Genomic DNA, 18,466 nt, shown 5'->3' with positions numbered 1-18,466 from the left:
AATGGGAACCGCCCGTTGGCGTTAGTGCGGCTTTCAGCCGCCACACGCCACCACTGGAGTAGAGCCGCCGTCACGCTGTCGCTCACGGAAACACAGGCCGTGGCTGCATTTGCAGCTGTTATATGATTGCGTTTTTTGCTGTATTTGTGCTGTTTGAAGTATAATCAAAACTTTTGTCAACGGTAATAGTGTAGCACTTGTCGCTTTTGGCAACGAGCCCATTTTAAAGGCATGTGTCGTTAGTGGCTATTGCTGATCGAGGCGCTCGCACGTCGTCTGCTCAGCCGATGTGAGTGCAGGCAAGTGATGCATGTCACCATTGAGTTTGCTTGTCTAAGAGTCGGTTTTTCAATGTCTAAGAGTCTATTTATGAAAGCAGTGTTTGCCAGTAGCAAATACTGAAAGCTTGGGCGCTCCAAGAGCCCCGATGCATGCTAACGTTTACTGGTGTAGCAGACTACACTCAAGCCTGGAGTGTATGCGCTAAAAAATAGCACGAAATGTCACTCGGCTGCTTCCAAGGACGCACGGGATGTCATGTTCGCTTTGTGAATCTTTTGACTAGTACATTTGTTGCCATTGAGAGGAAGCAACAGCTGGTGCCAGAAAATGAGGAACTATGCCATGCGATTCCATCATTTCAGAGCTTAAAGTACTTTTATCGTGATGGTACGAAAAACAAGCAAAAACAGCTCCTTCTGCTGTGTACTTCTTGCAACACTGCCCTATCTATGGGAAGAGACGCTGTTCAAGTAAGTCGTAGTGTGGACTCTTAACTTGAGCTAATGCTACACGCGTAAAAAGTGCGGCCTCCAGTCAGTGCTGTCAATTAGTAACATGATACTTTGCAAACATGCCCGTAGAAATCACTGCGAAAATAGAGAGGTCATTAAGGCGAAAGCCTTGGGTGCCTGATCAAACATGAAAATTGACCGTCTGTGTCGGCGGTGGCAACACGAGTGATGCAAAAAATCATCACGTGACGGCGTCACATATTGCCAAAATTTGTGAATTCATTATGGCGTCACTATATGATGCCATGATGACGTCATCACGGGACATCGTGGTTTTGCACTGCCTCTGTGATTGGTGGGCCGATCACGGAGACAGTGCAAAACCAAATTAGGTCCAGAAAGCTTTCGGAGAGGGCGGGGGACTGAAGAAAAAGAAGGAGAAGATGGCTTTCGCCGTCGAGTCGTCTTAGACAAATGCATAAGACGACTTTGTGCTCTTGTTTTCAATATGAACGTGCTGCGATTCCCGACTTTCATTGATTGCGCCATTTCAATGGCGTAAAATAAAAGCAATGATTGCGGGCATTCAAGCCTATGCCAACTCTTTCACGAAAGGGGCTTTTCTGCGAAATGTTTAGCTGTGTCGTACTTGTCGGTGACGTTGAATACGTAGTTGCAGAGAAGTGGCCTCAGGACTGATATAAGGTCCATGAGCCTGTGCTCGTTGCTGTCATTGCCCTTAAGCAACTTTGAAGAACAAAGAGCTGGCACGGCGCAGTCCACTAAGGTAGTCAGGGGCTTCTCCAAGGTCTGATCCTCCTGCAAGGCACATTCAGCAAAAGCTTTTAAAAGGTCCAGAACAAAAAGAAGTTGATCCGATGGCTATAGGAGCCCACCTCGGGTATTGGCTCTCGGTGAATGGGAGGATCGGGTGGTTGCTCACCGGCTTCGTGCACAAAGCAATGCAGTTCTCGCAATCATACTTCCTTACAATCCTTGCAGTGTAGCCCCCCACATAGGCGATAGCCGAAACCTGAAGCGATGGCAAGTGCTGTGGCAAAATTGCAGTAATAAGTCTCCGCAGCACCAATCTTGCTCTCAAGAGCTGCGGCACTGCTTGCACAGTCGATGTCAGAACAGGAATTGAAGCGGAAGCTCGTTGTGCAGAGGAAAGTTTACCATCCACTACATGTCCCGACATTGCAGCATGTTCTTTGAGGGCAATATTGGAGGCTGCATTCGATGCAGCAATGACAGTCTGCAATAGCTTGTCGAGACCTGACAGTGCAGCTCGAACGTCCCACACATCGTTGCACCCGGATGACATTCGCAAACTTCAAAAGAGGATTCAATTGGATTGCCGCTAAATTTTCATGTCAGCACTAAAAAGAACTTCAAAAAGAACTTCAGCACAAAAAGGAAATTCAAATGCAATTTTCGCAGCAGCAGCACGGTCAGACCGACTGCATGCGGCATACGTGCCTGAGAAAGCCTCTGAGAAGCACGAATGCAATTAAACTCGGATGCAAACACGAATTCCTGAGCTTCGTAATACGCGCGGCCGTTCAGCGCCAGCTTCGCGTAATCTACTCGCCGCCATGCGGCAGCGCGCTCGTCGGCCTGAGTTCCCCCAGGCACTGAAAAAATAGAGAAGGCACTGGTTATGCCTAGATGGCACATTTTTTGAGGAATGAGCTACCCTGTGTATGTAGGGAAATGAAGACAGGACGCATCTTGTTATCGCTTGCTTGGAAAGCATCATTCATTGCACTGCCCAACTTCCTTTAATGATGCTTCGCAGACAGGTCCTAACAGAAAGGAAGGGAAACCAGCCTAGAAATTTGTAGTTGGAAGCTTCACAATGGGCAGAGTGAAATGGCAAAAATTCTTTCTGGGCACGAGGATGATACATCCAACAGACATGGTCTTCCTTAATCGGGAAAAGAATATCTACAAATTGCACTTAGTCAGTGGGAGGAAGCTCATGAGTAAACCTTAGCCCTTGTTCGAGTGCCTTATGACGTCCGTGGCATATTCAAAGTAAACACAACTTGGTTGTTTTCTCAAAACAAGGGAAGTATTGAAACACCCTCAAAACCTTGTCACTTACTGTTTCGAGGCCATGTTGAAAAGGACAGTGTTGCACAACACACATGATCCTTTCTTCTCTACATCATGAGAGGAAGTAAACCTTGCTTCAAGGCGAGCTAACAAAACTTTCAACCGCAACTTCAACATTGTTCATAAAAAGCACCTCCCCATTTTTGTCTATACAAGACTGTGGCGACACAGTGCACTCAAACCGGCGCAGCCTCCGCCTCGTCACTATCTAACCCGGCGTGACACGGCTGCATGCTACACCACGCCTCAGATGAGGGACAGCGCCACCGCAGCGTCATCGGAGGTTTACGTCACTGACGGTGGCTATAAAACCAAGCTGCAAGCTTGGAAGTGATCATTCCTTCGCTACCCGACTGAGCGCAGCGTCGGTATGCTCGCCCCGCCGCTGCTGCTACTGCACTAATAAACAGTCGTTACGTTTTATGTTGGGATGCGTCCTTCTATCGACACGGCATCCTACATCTGGTGACCCGGAAAACGAACACACCGCACCACCATGGCCGACCTGGAAGCGCTTGCCGCTCTTCACCAACATGTATAAGAACTTCAAGATCAACTGCAGGCCCTGCAGCAGCAACATCCTGGCAACGTCTCCACACCCCTGGCCGTACCTGCTGGTGCCGCTGAGGAAGTCAGCGCCCATGCTGCCTCATACGACACCTGGCGTGTCGCTGTCAAGCTTCCGCCGTTTTGGGCGGAATCGCCCGAGGTCTGGTTCGCCCAGGTGGAAGCCCAGTTCTCCCTGGCGCACATCACGCAAGACCGGACCCGCTACGATTACGTCGTCACCCACCTGGATGCATGTTATGCCAGCGAGGTCCGGGATATCCTTGCCAACCCACCAACAGCTAACCTCTATGAACACCTAAAGACTGCACCCATCCGCCACCTGTCACTCTCGGAAGAACAGAAGGTACGACAACTTCAGTCCGCAGAGCTTGCCGAGCGCAAACCTTCGCAGCTCCTGCGCCACATGCGTGTGCTTGCGGGCAACATGCAAGTCCAGGATTCCTTCCTGCGAGTGCTTTGGCTCCAACGACTCCCCCCGCACGCCCAGGCAATTCTGCAGGCTCAGGTTAGGCTGCCTCTCGACGAACTTGCGGAGATTGCTGATCGCGTCATCGAGGCCTCCTTGCTGCAGTTCTCGCCCACCATCCAGGCTGTCGCCGCATCGCTGAACACCACAGAGCTTGCGCGCTGTATCGACGACATCGATCGACAGCTCGCCTCTATTCAACAACGCCTGGGTGAACGTCTCCCGATGCACCAGCACCGCCACTCTCAAAGCCGTGACCATAACACCACTTCGTCGCGGCAACCCGAAAACGGCAAGTGTTACTACCACCGACGCTTCGGGGACAGAGCCCGGCAATGTCGACCACCCTGTTCCGCTGGGCATGCGGAAAACGCCAACGGCAGCTCGTAGAGACGGCCGCAAGCTGCCAACCCGGAGGCCGTCAAATCTTTGTCACCGACCAAATCACGAAGCAGCGGTTCCTTGTCGACAGCGGTTCCGACATTTGCTGCTACCCGCAATCCCATCTTCAAGGTCCTCGTCCGCCTACATCTTTCGAGCTCAGTGCGGCAAACCGCTCCACAATCAAGATGTACGGCTCGCTCCGTCTGCACATCCAGCTCAGAAACTTACACCGTGACCTCCACTGGAATTTCGTCATTGCCAAGGTCGCCGAGCCAATCATCGGCTCAGACTTTCTGGCGTACTATAACCTCCTCCCGGACTGCCGCAACGACCTCCTCAACGACGCGACAACGGGACACTCCACACCAGGCCAGCGAAAGACCGCCCAACAGCCAAGCATCAAGGCACTCAGTGTCGACAATCATTTGCCGTACCACGCCATCCTCGCCGAATTTCCTGGATTGACGCGCCTAGCGGACTGCCACGTAAAGTGCAGCACACCACCGTGCACTACATCCCGACCACTTCAGGCCCCCCGGTTTTCTGCCGTGCTTGTCGCCTTGCCCCGGACCGCATGCGCATAGCTAAAGCAGAGTTCGAGGCCATGCTCCGCGAAGGAATCGCCCGCCGCTCTAACGGTCCATGGGCCTCGCCACTTCACCTTGTCCCGAAGAAGACCGAAGGCTGGCGGCCCTGTGGGGACTACTGTGCCATCAACGCGCGCACCATCCCGGACGGGTACCCCGTCCACCACATACAAGACTTCGCCCATCGCATTCATGGCTGCCACGTGTTCTCCGTGCTAGACTTGATGAAGGCCTACACACAGATACCCGTCAATACGGATGACGTCTCGAAAACAGCAATCATCACTCCCTTTGGCTTGTTCGAGTTTCCCTTCATGAGCTTCAGCCTGAGGAACGCTGGACAAACCTTTCAGCGCTTCATCGACGAAGTCGTCCGTGGTCTCGACTTCTGCTTCATTTACCTCGACGACATACTGGTATTTTCCAGCGATGCCGAAGAGCACCACAGGCACCTTTGTCTGCTGTTCCAACGCCTCGATGACCACGGTCTACTCGTCAATACCCAAAAAAGTACGCTAGGTGCTACCATCGTCCGCTTCCTCGGCCGTGAAGTTTCATCTGAGGGAACTCGGCCCTTGCCCCAACGTATCTCGGACCTGCAAGATTACCCTCAACCAACCACCGCTAAAGATCTTCGCCGTTTCCTCGGCATGCTGAACTTTTACGGGCATTTCTTGCCACACGCAGCCGACTACCAGGCTCCCCTCCATGATGCTTTGGCTGGCCTACGAGGAAACCAACCCGTCACGTGGACACCGACGTTAGCTAAAACTTTCGAAGAATGCAAAGCCGCCCTCTGCACCGCCGCGCTTCTCACCCATCCCGTGCCAAACGCTCCCTTGAGACTCTTCACGGACGCATCTAGCTTTGCCATCAGCACCGCCCTCATGCAACGCATGGACAACACCTGGTATCCCTTGGCGTTCTTCTCCAAGAAACTCGCAGCTTGGAAAACAACCACTTCAGTCGCCAGTTCCACTGACGAAACCACGACCACCGCCCCGACAAGTTTGCCAGCCTACTACAGAGAACTTCTGGCGATATACGAAGCAGTGCAACACTTTCGACATATTCTCGAAGCACAGAACTGCACCATCTATACTGACCACAAGCCTCTTACCTACGCCTTCTCTCAGCGTCGCGACAAGCTCCCGCCTGTACAGCAGAACCAACTCTCGTTCATTGCACAGTTCACCACCGACATCCAACATGTCAGCGGGAAAGACAATGTGGTCACCGGCGCGCTTTCACGTGTAGCAGCTATCAGCTCTGTGCAGATAACAGCGGACGTCCTCGCCGAGGCTCAGACTACGGATGCCGAACTGCAGGAACTTCTCAAGGGCAGGTCCTCACTACAGCTGCAACAAGTTCCCATACCAGGGTCAACAACCACAATCTGTTGCGACATGTCGACAGGACAAAGCAGGCCCTAAGTGCCCCTGTCCCATCGCCGTGGTCTTTTCAACCAGCTTCAGAACCTCAGCCATCCCAGCATACACGCCTCTACACGCCTCGTGGCTGACCGCTATGTCTGGCCCTCCATGCAGCGGGATTGTCGCACCTGGGCGCACTCCTGTATTTAATGCCAACGCGCTAAAGTCACCAGACGTCGCGTCACCACTTGGAACATTCCCTCAGCCCTCCGGTCGGTTTGAGCACATCCACCTCGACATCATACGACCCTTTCCCCCGGCTGGACCCTATCGCTACTGCCTCACCACCATCGATCGGTACACTCGATGGCCCGAGGCATGGCCCCTCGAGGGAAACACCGCGAAAGACATCGCCTCAGCCTTTTTCACCAGCTGGATTGCTCGTTTCGGCGCCCCACTCCGCGTAACCACCGACCAAGGACAACAGTTCGAGTCGCACCTTTTCAGGCTCCTTGGGCTGACCATCGGTTTCAAACGCTTGAGGACCACCAGTTACCACCTCTGTGCCAACGGAATGATCGAGCGTTTCCACCGAAAGTTCAAAGCAGCCATTATGGGCCACCCGGACTCAACCTGGCTCGAGGCCATCCCAGCCGTCATCCTCGGTTTTCGCGCCACCTTCAAGCCGGACATCCACGCTACACCAGCAGAGTTCGTCTACGGGGAACCACTCCGTCTCCCAGGTGAATTTCTCGCTGCGCTGCCATCCAGCACTACGACGTCAGATCCCACCGACTTCGTCGCCCGGCTCCAATGCACCATCGCCGCCTTACGCCCTTCACCTGCAGCCCACCACTGCAAGCCTACACCTTTCGTGTTCAAGGAGCTAGCATCGTGCACGCACGCCTTCCTCCGTGACGACACTGTCCGCAGGCCTTTCCAGCCACCCTACAGCAGACCCTACCTGGTCATCCATCGCGACAACAAAAATTTCATTCTGCACCTGAACGGGAACGACGTCTGCGTCTCGATTGACCGGCTCAAGCCCGCATACATCGCTTCGAACGAACCGGGCAGCGCCACTCCATCCACAGGCATCTACGTATTTACCCGCATAGTTTGCGCCCTCGCATAATTTGCGCACCCCTAATATTTAGCCAGCTTTGCTAAAAAAAAAATATTTACTCGCATATTTTGCGCTCCCCGCCCCGCTCGAGCCAGCTCGCCGGCCCGCGCGCACGGGGAAACTTTGAACGGCCGCGGCCCTCACCGAGCAGGCGAGCGCAGTCATACACAAGACAGGCTGCGAGTGCGAAGTCCCTTCTTCCGATTACTTCGTTCTATTCTCCGGAAACCGCCGAGACCGTACCAACCTACCCGAACACCAAACCTGTTCACGGGTTGTCGGAACTGTTCGAGCGTTCTCCCGCCGTGAGAATGCATGCACGCGACACGGCACGGACTACTTTCTGCATCGGAGGCGTGCGAGGGTCAGCCGCGCCAACATTTCCCCTCGCTGACCCTCCTCCTCTGCGTCCACGCTGCGACGCAGCCTTCGTTGATTTCGGAAGTTAAGGTTTCGCGATCAGCCAGTTGCGTTTTCACTGTTCTCTGCCGCTGGGCTACAATAACTATTCGGCAAAATTCAAGCTCACTGTTATAGAATTTGCCTAAGGAAACGGGAACCGTGCCGCAGAAGAGTTCGCTTTTTAATACAAGACCGGGAAGGAGAGCGTTCCGAGGACCGAAGCATGGAAAGTTTCCTGCCGTTGAAGAATACCTTTTCAAATATGTGCGAGAGCTTAGGCCCACCGGTATCGCCGTGCCGTGGCACTTCGTTACTCCCAGCATTGTCGCGAAGAGCTTCAAGACGCTTCAACGCACTCGACGGAAGGACGACGCGCTTTGGGAGGGCGGTGACAGCGGCCGCGGCGATGATTCTCAGTCGGACTTCTCAACCAGTGATTCTGACTAGACCGTGCATGACCGAATCTGGCTGGTTAAAGTACGTGCTAATTCTGTTAAAAACCCTTCGTTTGCGCTATAATTTATTTTCTTCTTTAATGTATTATATCGCACGTGTTAGCTAACACGTGCGATATAATACATTAAAGAAGAAAATAAATTATAGCACAAACGAAGGGTTTTTAACAGAATTAGCACGTACTTTAACCAGCCAGATTCGGTCATGCACGGTCTAGTCAGAATCACTGGTTGAGAAGTCCGACTGAGAATCATCGCCGCGGCCGCTGTCACCGCCCTCCCAAAGCGCGTCGTCCTTCCGTCGAGTGCGTTGAAGCGTCTTGAAGCTCTTCGCGACAATGCTGGGAGTAACGAAGTGCCACGGCACGGCGATACCGGTGGGCCTAAGCTCTCGCACTAGGACTATATATTGTGCGTTATTTCAGATGTGCTCGCGAAATCTCCGCGTAATTTGCGCACCCCCTTTTTGGAGCTCCAAATTCACGAAAAAAAGTGCGCAAATTATGCGAGTAAATACGGTATCCACAGCCGCCGACGTCGCAGCCCGCTCCAGTCACGACACGCTCTGGACGTCTGGTACGCCTCCCAGATTTCTACAGACCCTGAGGGCTCCGCACTCCGCGGGGGTGGGGGTGATGTGGCGAGACAGTGTGCACAAACTGGCAAAGCCTCCGCCTCGTCACTATCTAGCCTGGCGTGACATGGCTGCATGCTACACCACGCCTAAGATAAGGGATAGCGCCACCGCAGCGTCACTGGAGGCTTACGTCACCGACGGTGGCTATAAAACCAAGCTGCCAAGCTCAGAAGTGATCATTCCTTCGCTACCCGACTGAGCACAGCGTCGGTATGCTTGCCTCGCTACTCCTACTGCACTAATAAACAGTCATTACGTTTTATGTTGGGATGTGTCCTTCTATCAACACAGCATCCCACAAGACCAAACAGCCATAAAAAGCTCTTCGTAGGGTATCAAATAAAACAGCTCTTCTACATCTATAGAGAAAAAGTACCGAGCGGAGCGGTTGTCTTCAAAAAACTTAATAACGTCACCGGAATTCTTGACCATAAAGGGATCACCAAAAGCTAGACTGTTCAACTGTTAAAGGCCAACTCTGGCGATTTTTTGGCCATGTCAAAGTAACGGTGCTTTTATGTTCCTGAGATGCTCCTGTCACGGGCCCGATAGCAGAAATACTCGGCAAATTGGAGAATAATTTTAAATAAGCAAAAAAGCGCAACACCGAAACCCAACCGAGCATACTACCTTCGCATGACGTCTAAGTGGGGACAAAACCGGAAATCATGCAAGGCATGCCGGTCCCGCCAGCGCGTAGTATGAAAGCTGCGAAAGCAGCGAAGAGCAGACGCTCAGTAGCTCAGTTGAAAGTAGACTCCGTCGGAAATCTTGTGTGTGACTGACCGTGTCACGTGCACAAGCTGAGCTGTCGGAAAATAACAGCTGCGATTCCAACGCATTTGGAGGCCAACTATAATGGCCATTCCCCTTCGATGAAATGGAACACACCTGTTTAGCTCTTTGCTTGCCTGGTTGCGCATTCCACCGCCAGATGGCACCACCTGTTCAGGCAGCTCAAGTTTGTGGGGACATGATCGGGTAAAATGCTATTGCTGAGAAGTTTGCAGACTAATTCTAAAGCAAAGTTTGAGATTGGGCTAGTTGGTAATCCATCTTCAACAATCAGCGCAAGAACGGACAAGGGACAAGAAAGGGAACATAGACGAGCGCTGTCTTACAACTGAGGGTTTATTGAAAAAACGCACATGTATATATGTCATCATACCACGTCACGTGAGCGCTCACAAAAAATCGCGTAACTATCGTGAACAGGTTAAGCAGAAACCACTTATCGGACATGAAGAAATACATAATGAACGAATGCGCAGAAAGGCCACCGAAAAGCATATCAGTGGTGTGGATCATAGTTTACGCTGTCAAGAAAAGCCAGCTCTTTCGGGGTCAAGGCAACCGAGGGCTTGCTGACGCAGTTACCTTTGGCGATTATCGAGGCCTCAATGATCACTATGGTTTGATCATTTGCATGTTTGGCCAGGACCCCGGTCTCTTCGAATGCTGGCGTACAGCCGCACTGGGAATAGTGCTGGGCAAGGAACCCGTCATTCCTCTTTTGTACCTTCAAATTGTGTTCTTGTAACCTGACGTTCAAGCATCTCCTGGTCTGTCCAACATATTTTAGACCACAGGAAAGGGGAACACTGTACACAACTTTGTCGGCACATTCAACAAAATGGTTTTTATGTTCGCCCTTACACTTGTGCGGCGCCTGCTTCACGGGGCATGTCCTAGCACACAACTGATGCAGTTTGTGCGGCGCGGAAAATATGACAGAAACACCCGAACGTAGGCCTATCTTCTTAAGCCTATGTGACACACGATGCAAGTAAGGAATGACTGCCACCTTCTGCCTTGATGCTGGCTGTCCTTCGCCAACTCTGTTGGCTATTCTGATTCTTCTTCGCAACGCCTCCGCCACTGAAATCAGCAGATGCGTCGGCTAACCCGCTTCCTCAAAACGAGCTATTCCCGCTCTGAAGCTGCCGTCAACAGCGTGAGGGCAGGATCTGGTGAGTGCATTCCAAAGACCAGTGTGCACGATAGCCCTTTTCACGAGCTTGCTCTGGGCTGACCCAAATGGCAGAAGTGGCTTATTTGCCCATGGTTCGTACACAGGTGATTGCCTGAAAGGGTGAACTTCATGTCTAAGAAACGCAACGAACCATTTTCCGGGACTTCATGAGTAAGCGACAATGGACTTAGGCACTCTTTGAATATAGCCAACGTGTCGTGAACAGAAGAATCAAAAGCAGCGTCATCACAATCTATTAAAATAAGGTAGTCATCCACATACCGAAAGCATTTTTGAACCCGTGATTCTGAAAGCTGGCCGCAGACCTTCCTGTCTAGGTGTGCAAGAAACTGATCGCTTAAAGCTGGGGCTATGCAAGAGCCAATGCACACGCCGGTTTTTTACCACCGACACACCGTACCAGTTGGCAACATTCGTAGCAGTTGGCAACATATAGGGGACAACTGCTAGTCGGATTTTTTCCCGATCTTCCTTCAACCTCTGCTTCTTTGCCACAGCGACCACGTAAAGAATGCTGCTTTCAGCAACTCAGCAACATGATTGTTCAGGCTGTCATGTATCGGCTGAATACAACTTCTCCAAGACTTTCTTCAAGCAAAACATGAGAATCATCAGTTTTACCGTCTCGGAATGTGCAGAATCGTACAACAACAGTTTTTGAACCTCTTAAAAACAGCGCAAAAGGAAACGACGCGGATGAGAGATGATTTAAGGACACACCACAGTTCTGATGTGCAACTGAATTTTATTTGATACTGCATGCAGACACTGACAACCTATCGTGCACCGATGTGACCACTCTTTATACACGGGACGTCAGAAAGCCCCCATCTCGAATCCAAAAACATACCAAACAAGCCTAAAAATGTCAGGCACTTCCACGGGTTATGGTAGGGAGTGTTCCCAAAATAGGTACTCGCTGTCATCTAAGGCAATGCAAGGAGAGCTGATGCACTGTTCGCCCCTCTCTCTAATGTTAAATGCCTCAGTTATCTCTGACTTTGGTGAACTGATTGCATCTCTCTGTGATGAAATACAGGCTCTGCAAAACGAGCTACATCTATGTGCTTGAGTCATCCATCAGGTGCACCCTTACCTGACCCTGTAGGCCACATCGCTTGTTGATGATGTGTTTTATGATGCAAGGGCCTAGTGAGGCGTCTTAGTTTGCCAGGATGGCTATACAGTAGAACCCCGCTGTTACGTTCCTCACTGCTGCGTTTTCCCGGCTGTTATGTCGTTTTCCGCCGGTCCCGGCATAGCTCCCATAGGATACAATGTATTGGGAACCCCGCTGTTACGTCATAACTGTCGGACCGTTTCCGTATGATACGTCGCGAAGTGCGCTCGGAGCCGACCGAGTGACTACCGAAGAGAGCAGCCATGGTGCATTCTCACGCAGCTTGGCCTGGTTTGACGGTAATATTAGCCGCATTAGAGGCGCAAGCAACAAGATCTTTCAATTGATGCAAACAAAAGCATGGCCTTCGAGATTCGTATTGCAAAGATGGCGTCTATAACGTAATTGCTCGCAAAAGCAAGGCCTTCGAGATTGGCATTTACTAATAACAAAAGCATAGCCTTTGAGATTTGTATTGCACAAACATGGCGTCTATGACGTAATTGCTTGCGAAAGCAAGGCCTTCGAAATTGGCATTCACTTCTGCCATCGCGTTGGCGTAGACTCATCATCATCGTTATTTGTCGGAGGACTGGAGGAGTTCGAGCTGGTTGGAGCTCGCATGGTCATGCGCGCGGTTCGCGGGCGGTCGGACTCGCCGCGCTGGTCGTGATTGCGTGTGCTTAGTTCTTTCATGCCTATAGCTGTTGGTGTTAAAAAAAATCACATACGTTGATTACATTACTGTGGATGAGGCCGTCCCCACCTCCGCATTTCTATCCATTGTCTAGATCGCGGCTGAGCATGCCAATTTTCGTGCTGCTTGTAAGCACTGAAAGAAAATTCTGTACCAGTAAATATTTTGTCGTTTTTCCTGTTTTTCGGCTCTTACGTTTCACGTCTGTTACGTTTATTTCCTACGGTCCCTTCAAAAACGTATCAGTGGGGTTCTACTGTATTAAGAAGATAATCATCCACTGGTGCCTTTTTGAAAACACCAAGGCTTACCTTGCATCAAGGATGGGCTGTATAGCTCTCATTGGTTGCTCTCTTGCGCTTCACATAGGTGGTGGCTCAGTGTGCTGTGATGATGGTGCACAGAATGCAGATGCTGTTGGCAGCTGTACAGCGTGATACACACACATCACCTCAGCAGGAAAATTTTTAAAACATTGTTTTATCAACAGCCATTCAACCTATGAGGAGTGGCTCGGTGGTTACAGTGCTTGGCTGCTGACCCAAAGACACAGGTTTGAACTCGGTTGCAGCGGTCACACTTTGATGGAGGTGAAATGCCAGGAGCAGTGACGTTAACGAGTGGTTGAAATTATCTCTCATTTCCCGAGTGCATTGCATTTGCATGCTAAGCCCCATAAACTAAGCTACGTAGCAAAGAAATTGGGTTTCCTACAATAACCGTCTGGCTTGTATGGTGGTGCTTCAGTTAATTTGTTTCTTGCTTCCTCTGTGCAGTGAGAAAACGACATAAAGTTAGAACAAACAAAACTTTTAAGGTTGTCATCTGGATGCCCCGAAAATGGCCAAGCTAGATTATGGCGATGCCTCATGGTTTGATGTTGCAGCTTTGTCGAAAAGAAGATGGACTTTGCGGCCACATCTAGACCTGGTGGCATCTTGGCCGATGAAATGGGACTTGGCAAGACAGTGGAGATGCTGGCATGCATCCTGCTGCACCCAATGCCCACCTGTGATGAAGCCACGGTGGGTGCAAAAGTTTATTGGGTGTCGTCATAACATTACATAAAGCAAGCACGGGTCGCTACACTTGGCAGTGGGAAGCAGTGCAAGTAACGTCATCAGGATATGAATAAAGTTGTACTAGAAGGGGCAAGGAAGTGGCTATGGATTAAGGGTCATACTATGAATCTCTGGTAGGGGTGCGACGAGGCTTAGACTGTTTGGTAAAGGGGCACTATACAAATGAGCAAAATACTAAGATGATTCACTGTACAGGAGGCCTTGCTGCTATTACAGCGCCGCAGCAAATATTCTGGCATGCAAAAAACTGTATAGAAACCATTCGATGTGGAGGGATGAGCCACTTGAAGTTTTACATTTTGTGTCATTAAACTCTGCAAACACTGGACTTGACAAATGAACATGACCACTAATTTTCAGCTAAAAATGCTAACCTGAGACGCTATGTACACAATTGTGTACACCGCTTGTTTCTGCTACTTGTGTCGACTAGGGGCTAAGAAAAAGCAAGACATATTGAGCTTTGGATGAATTGAACCTCCTGCATAATAAATTTCTCCTCATTTAACTTCAGTTTACAGTGTACTGTTGCATATGATCATTTTGTGAAGGCACCACCACGTTCGACGTGCCGTTTCCTGTGAGCCATGTGAAAAGTGTAATTTTTCTTTCCTAAAAATGGACATCACCAAAAATGAATTTGCACTATATTTCTAGCCTGAGATTTTCTACTACCGTATTTATTCGAATCTAAGCCGATGTTTTTTTCGAAAAAACGATGTGCGAAAGTGGGGGGGTCGGCTTAGATTCGAGTACAATGATTAAGTCTTTTTCTTTCCTGGCTTTGCAAATTTCGGGGGTCGGCTTAGAATAGGGGCATGGTAGATTCGAGTAAATACGGTATTTATGCCAAAATAGAGCATGGATGACTTCAGGATAAATATTAATGAGAACTAACAGACAATAATGCCAAGGAAAGTATAGGGGATGTTATTTGCAGTAATTAGGATATAAATGTGAAGAAAGTAAAGTGGACGAAAAGATAACTTGCCGCCGGCAGGGACCGAAACTACAACCTTCGAATAATGTGTCCGATGTTCTACCACTGAGCTGCAGTGGCGGTCATCCTCCCGTCCACATTTCTGGTGTATATATGTGCATTTAAGCCTAGGAGTGTCAGTTAGCGCCAATCGCAGCCATGGCGGCAAGTGTGGAACACTCTTTTTCCGCATCGGCACTGGCTAACACTCCTCGGTTTAAACGCACATATATACGCCATAAAGTGGACGGGAGGACAACCGCCGCAGTAGCTCAGTGGTAGAACATCGGACACGTTATTCGAAGGTTGCAGTTTCGGTCCCTGCTGACGGCAAGTTATCTTTTCGTCCACTTTACTTTCTTCTCATTTCTATCCTAATTACTGCAAATAACATCCCCTGCACTCTCCTTGGCATTGTTGTCAGTTAGTTCTCATTAATATTGTGTCTAACAAAAAAAAAGAGCTCTTAAAAGTTGTCTTCTTTCCTTCATTCAGGATAAATACATATTTAATTACAACTTAATTAGGATTAGTAACACACATAAATTAACATATTATGACATTATTTTTGTTATAATAGAACACTGAGTGCCTTGAAATCAATTACGCACACTTCTTCACAGGTGGCGTCGGGGTATTTTTCGTATATGTCTTTTTTTTCTTTGTCATTGCTGTGATGTAAGGAGAAGTGTTGCAGTGATAGTATCTGTGTGATACAGACTGATGGATGAATGACAGGAACGCCAAGACCATGTCTCAGTGCAGAGCGATGCTGCATCTCAGTGAATTGCTCCTTAGCCATAGTGTACACCTGCAGTATCTTGTAAATAAAATAAATACAGGCGTGCAGGGACTCACCTGCATGCATGCTGTGCTGTCACTACATGTTCACTGCAATTAATGTGGCTTGCTTATTACACCTAAAAATACAGCAGAACCTTCATTACATGTCTCCCGGTTCTGCGACGACCCGCATTTTTCAACGAATCGGTTCGGTCCCGGCAATACACCCATAGAAATATAATGCATTAAAAACCTCAGTTATATGACGCAATTTTACGACTCTCGGATGCCATTCAAGAAAAAAAATCGCCTTTTTTACTCTATTCTAATGCCGCCCAAATATTCACGAGTGCAAAATAAAAGCTTACGTGCCCCTCAGTTGAAGATTAGGAAGAAATTAAGTGAGAGAGCTACACTATGCCTTCTTAGAATAGAAAGTTTATTCTGGCGTTCATGTGCTTCTCTGATCCAGCTTTCCTGGCTTTAAGATCGCTTCTGGATACGCCTCGATGGTGTGTGCATCCTAGGGCCGTTACCTAGATAAGCTCGTTCTACATGGAGTAGCTTCAGATAGTTCATCTTTGAGATGCATCCGGATATTTTCACATTTTTGGCCTGTGGAAACTTCCCCTGGTCGAAATGCAGCTGAAGATCTGCTCCCTTTGTTTGCGACACTCGCAGTCAAGCCTTGAGAACACAAAAAGAACGTGATCCAGCTATCTTCAGCGTGCAAAATAACTTTTCCTTAATTTGAGCATCCAAGCCCAAAAAGCCCAAAAACATGAAATTTGGTGTCGTCTCTATGGCTTCCCCATCAAGATAGAGTTGTGTTCGCTTATGTATTCTTTGGTCTGATGCGTAGGCGCCCACCTTTCACGAGGCCACTTCACACTATAGGCTAGGCAGGAAATCCTTTCCAGATCCACACAGAGAGCTAACTGGGAAGCAGGAGATGGCCCTCCGACTCCTCCAGACTATAGATAGTTCCCGTCGCCAGTATACGGACATTTCGCTAAACTGCTCAGCGTGCGATCAGCTAGCAACTTTTTCTCATTTAATGTGCCGGTGCCCCGCTTGCGCATTTGCACAACAAAGCATCACGTCTTAAAGTGCATCGCAAGTCCAGATCTTGCGAAACGACTCCAGGCAGTCCGGGGAGCCTGCGAAGCGATCGGGAACCTTTGGCTCCCAACCCCTTCACGGGTTTTTAGGAACCCTCGTCTCAGGACACAATAAAGTTCCTCTGTCTGTCTGATGCGTAGGTAGGTCGACTTGGAAGGGGCTCACTTAATGCTTCTGTCGTGAAGGCCTTGGGGTCTTGCCGGTTGGTGTGCGAGCCTCGAGTGGTCCATAGCTTGATGTCATCCACTTGTGCCACTTTGCATAGGCCGATGTTGAAAAGGAGCCAGCCTTGAGGGGTGCCTCGTCTCGGTGGCTAGTATGGGAGTGAGCATGTTCTACCTCTCCCAACATGCATTGCTTAACCCCTTAAGTGCTTTGGACGAGCAGGGCTCGTCCTAGTGGAATAGGTACACCTCTCTAGCGTTCAGGAGGAGAAGCGCTCGTCCACAGCTCAGATTTCGTGTAATCCACCAGATGGCAGCATTTTCTTAACAATTTATTTTTCTCCTGCGGAAAGAGCGTGGTTTTTGTGTGAAAAGATGGCTTGTGGTGGCGGCGACCCATGCATATCTGGCTCGGCAACGCGAAAAAGAAGCTTTTCATTTTCGCCATCTTCTTCGAGTGATGATGATTCGGATACAGATGTTTATCTTGTGTCCGGAAGTGAAGGCAGCGATGGCGGTGAATTGAGCAGCTCCTCCGGTGATAATGGAAGACAGAAAACGGGAAAATGTCGAGAATGGAAACTCGCTTTTGGTGCAGGAGCTGCAACAAGCTGCTTTGCGTTATTCCGTGTTTTGAAATTTTCCACACATTCCCGAAGCTTCCCATGTCCAATAGCCCAAGGGTGCTTAGCCTACACAAGTGAAGGAAGATGTGGCGTCTGCAACTGTTTTCTTTATAACCTTATTTTTATCAGCAACAGGCAGCTGGTTTCCTATGCATTGTCCAGAAATAAACTTTATTGTGTTGATTTGACTAAGTATGTGGTACAAATATTTTTTACACATCGACTACCTACTTTTTAGTACAATCAGATTCGAAATCAACAATAAATAAAATTGGCACTTTTGGATGGGAAATTTTCAAAAAAAAAATAAAGCACTTAAGGGGTTAAAAGGGTCATGAAGCACCCCTTGGCTTGTTGAAAAAACACATCCTGCGGAAAGCTGACACAGCTATGAACCGCTCAGCCAAATATTGCAGTTGTGTGCACCGCGTAAAGGCTACAAGCGGAGTGCGAAGTTGCTGTTTTATCAGGCGCCCTCTTTTCAAACAGAGGCCGGTTCTCACTCTCGTCGGTGGGTGGGGCATCTGTCAGTTGATGTCATGTATCTGTTTCTCCGCCTCGCAAGAGACATAGCATCCTTATTGGCCAATAGCCAACATAAATCAAGAGCGGTGTTTGGATCAGATGCGCTTGTTCCCGTTGACACTGTGTATAATAGTTGTAATTAAATAAACAGGCTGAAATATGGAAAAACTTGGTTGCGAGTTTTCAAAAAGGTGACTCACTTCTGGTAGAGGCCAACTGTCGTCTGCTGAGCTCGGCGCGCCCACGCACGTTCGAGCGTAACCTAAATTTGGCCACACTGCCTTTTTGGTATCGCAGCCTCTTGTGCCTCGCCTGTTTTGATTAGTTTTGAATGTCATAACTGGCTTCAAATTTTACAAAACTTGTGTATGGCATTGAGTTCTAACTCCACGGATCTCGTGCTGACTTGATCAGTGCATGCACAGATTTAGTTACAAGCAGGTTCATAATTAACAGGCCGGAGAGCGGCCCCTCTTGAACCATGAGGGTTCGATTATAGCCGAGGGTTTTAACACTATTA

General features: G+C 49.3%; 1 protein-coding gene across 3 annotated transcripts in view; it reads left to right on the top strand.

Moving 5' to 3' along the window:
• LOC119397034 (E3 ubiquitin-protein ligase SHPRH) overlaps positions 1-18,466 on the top strand; it is a 269,191-nt gene that overhangs the window by 9,965 nt on the left and 240,760 nt on the right. For all 3 annotated transcript variants that reach the window (XM_037664462.2, XM_037664460.2, XM_037664461.2), the window contains exon 5: positions 13,552-13,690. In XM_037664462.2, the coding sequence (XP_037520390.1) occupies positions 13,552-13,690 (139 nt within the window). The remainder of the gene's footprint in view (positions 1-13,551; positions 13,691-18,466) is intronic.

Source organism: Rhipicephalus sanguineus, chromosome 6 (genome assembly GCF_013339695.2).
Source record: "Rhipicephalus sanguineus isolate Rsan-2018 chromosome 6, BIME_Rsan_1.4, whole genome shotgun sequence".
In the NCBI taxonomy this organism is placed as follows: domain Eukaryota; kingdom Metazoa; phylum Arthropoda; class Arachnida; order Ixodida; family Ixodidae; genus Rhipicephalus; species Rhipicephalus sanguineus.
Note: the sequence above shows the minus strand (reverse complement) of the source record. Positions and strands in the feature narration are given on the sequence as shown.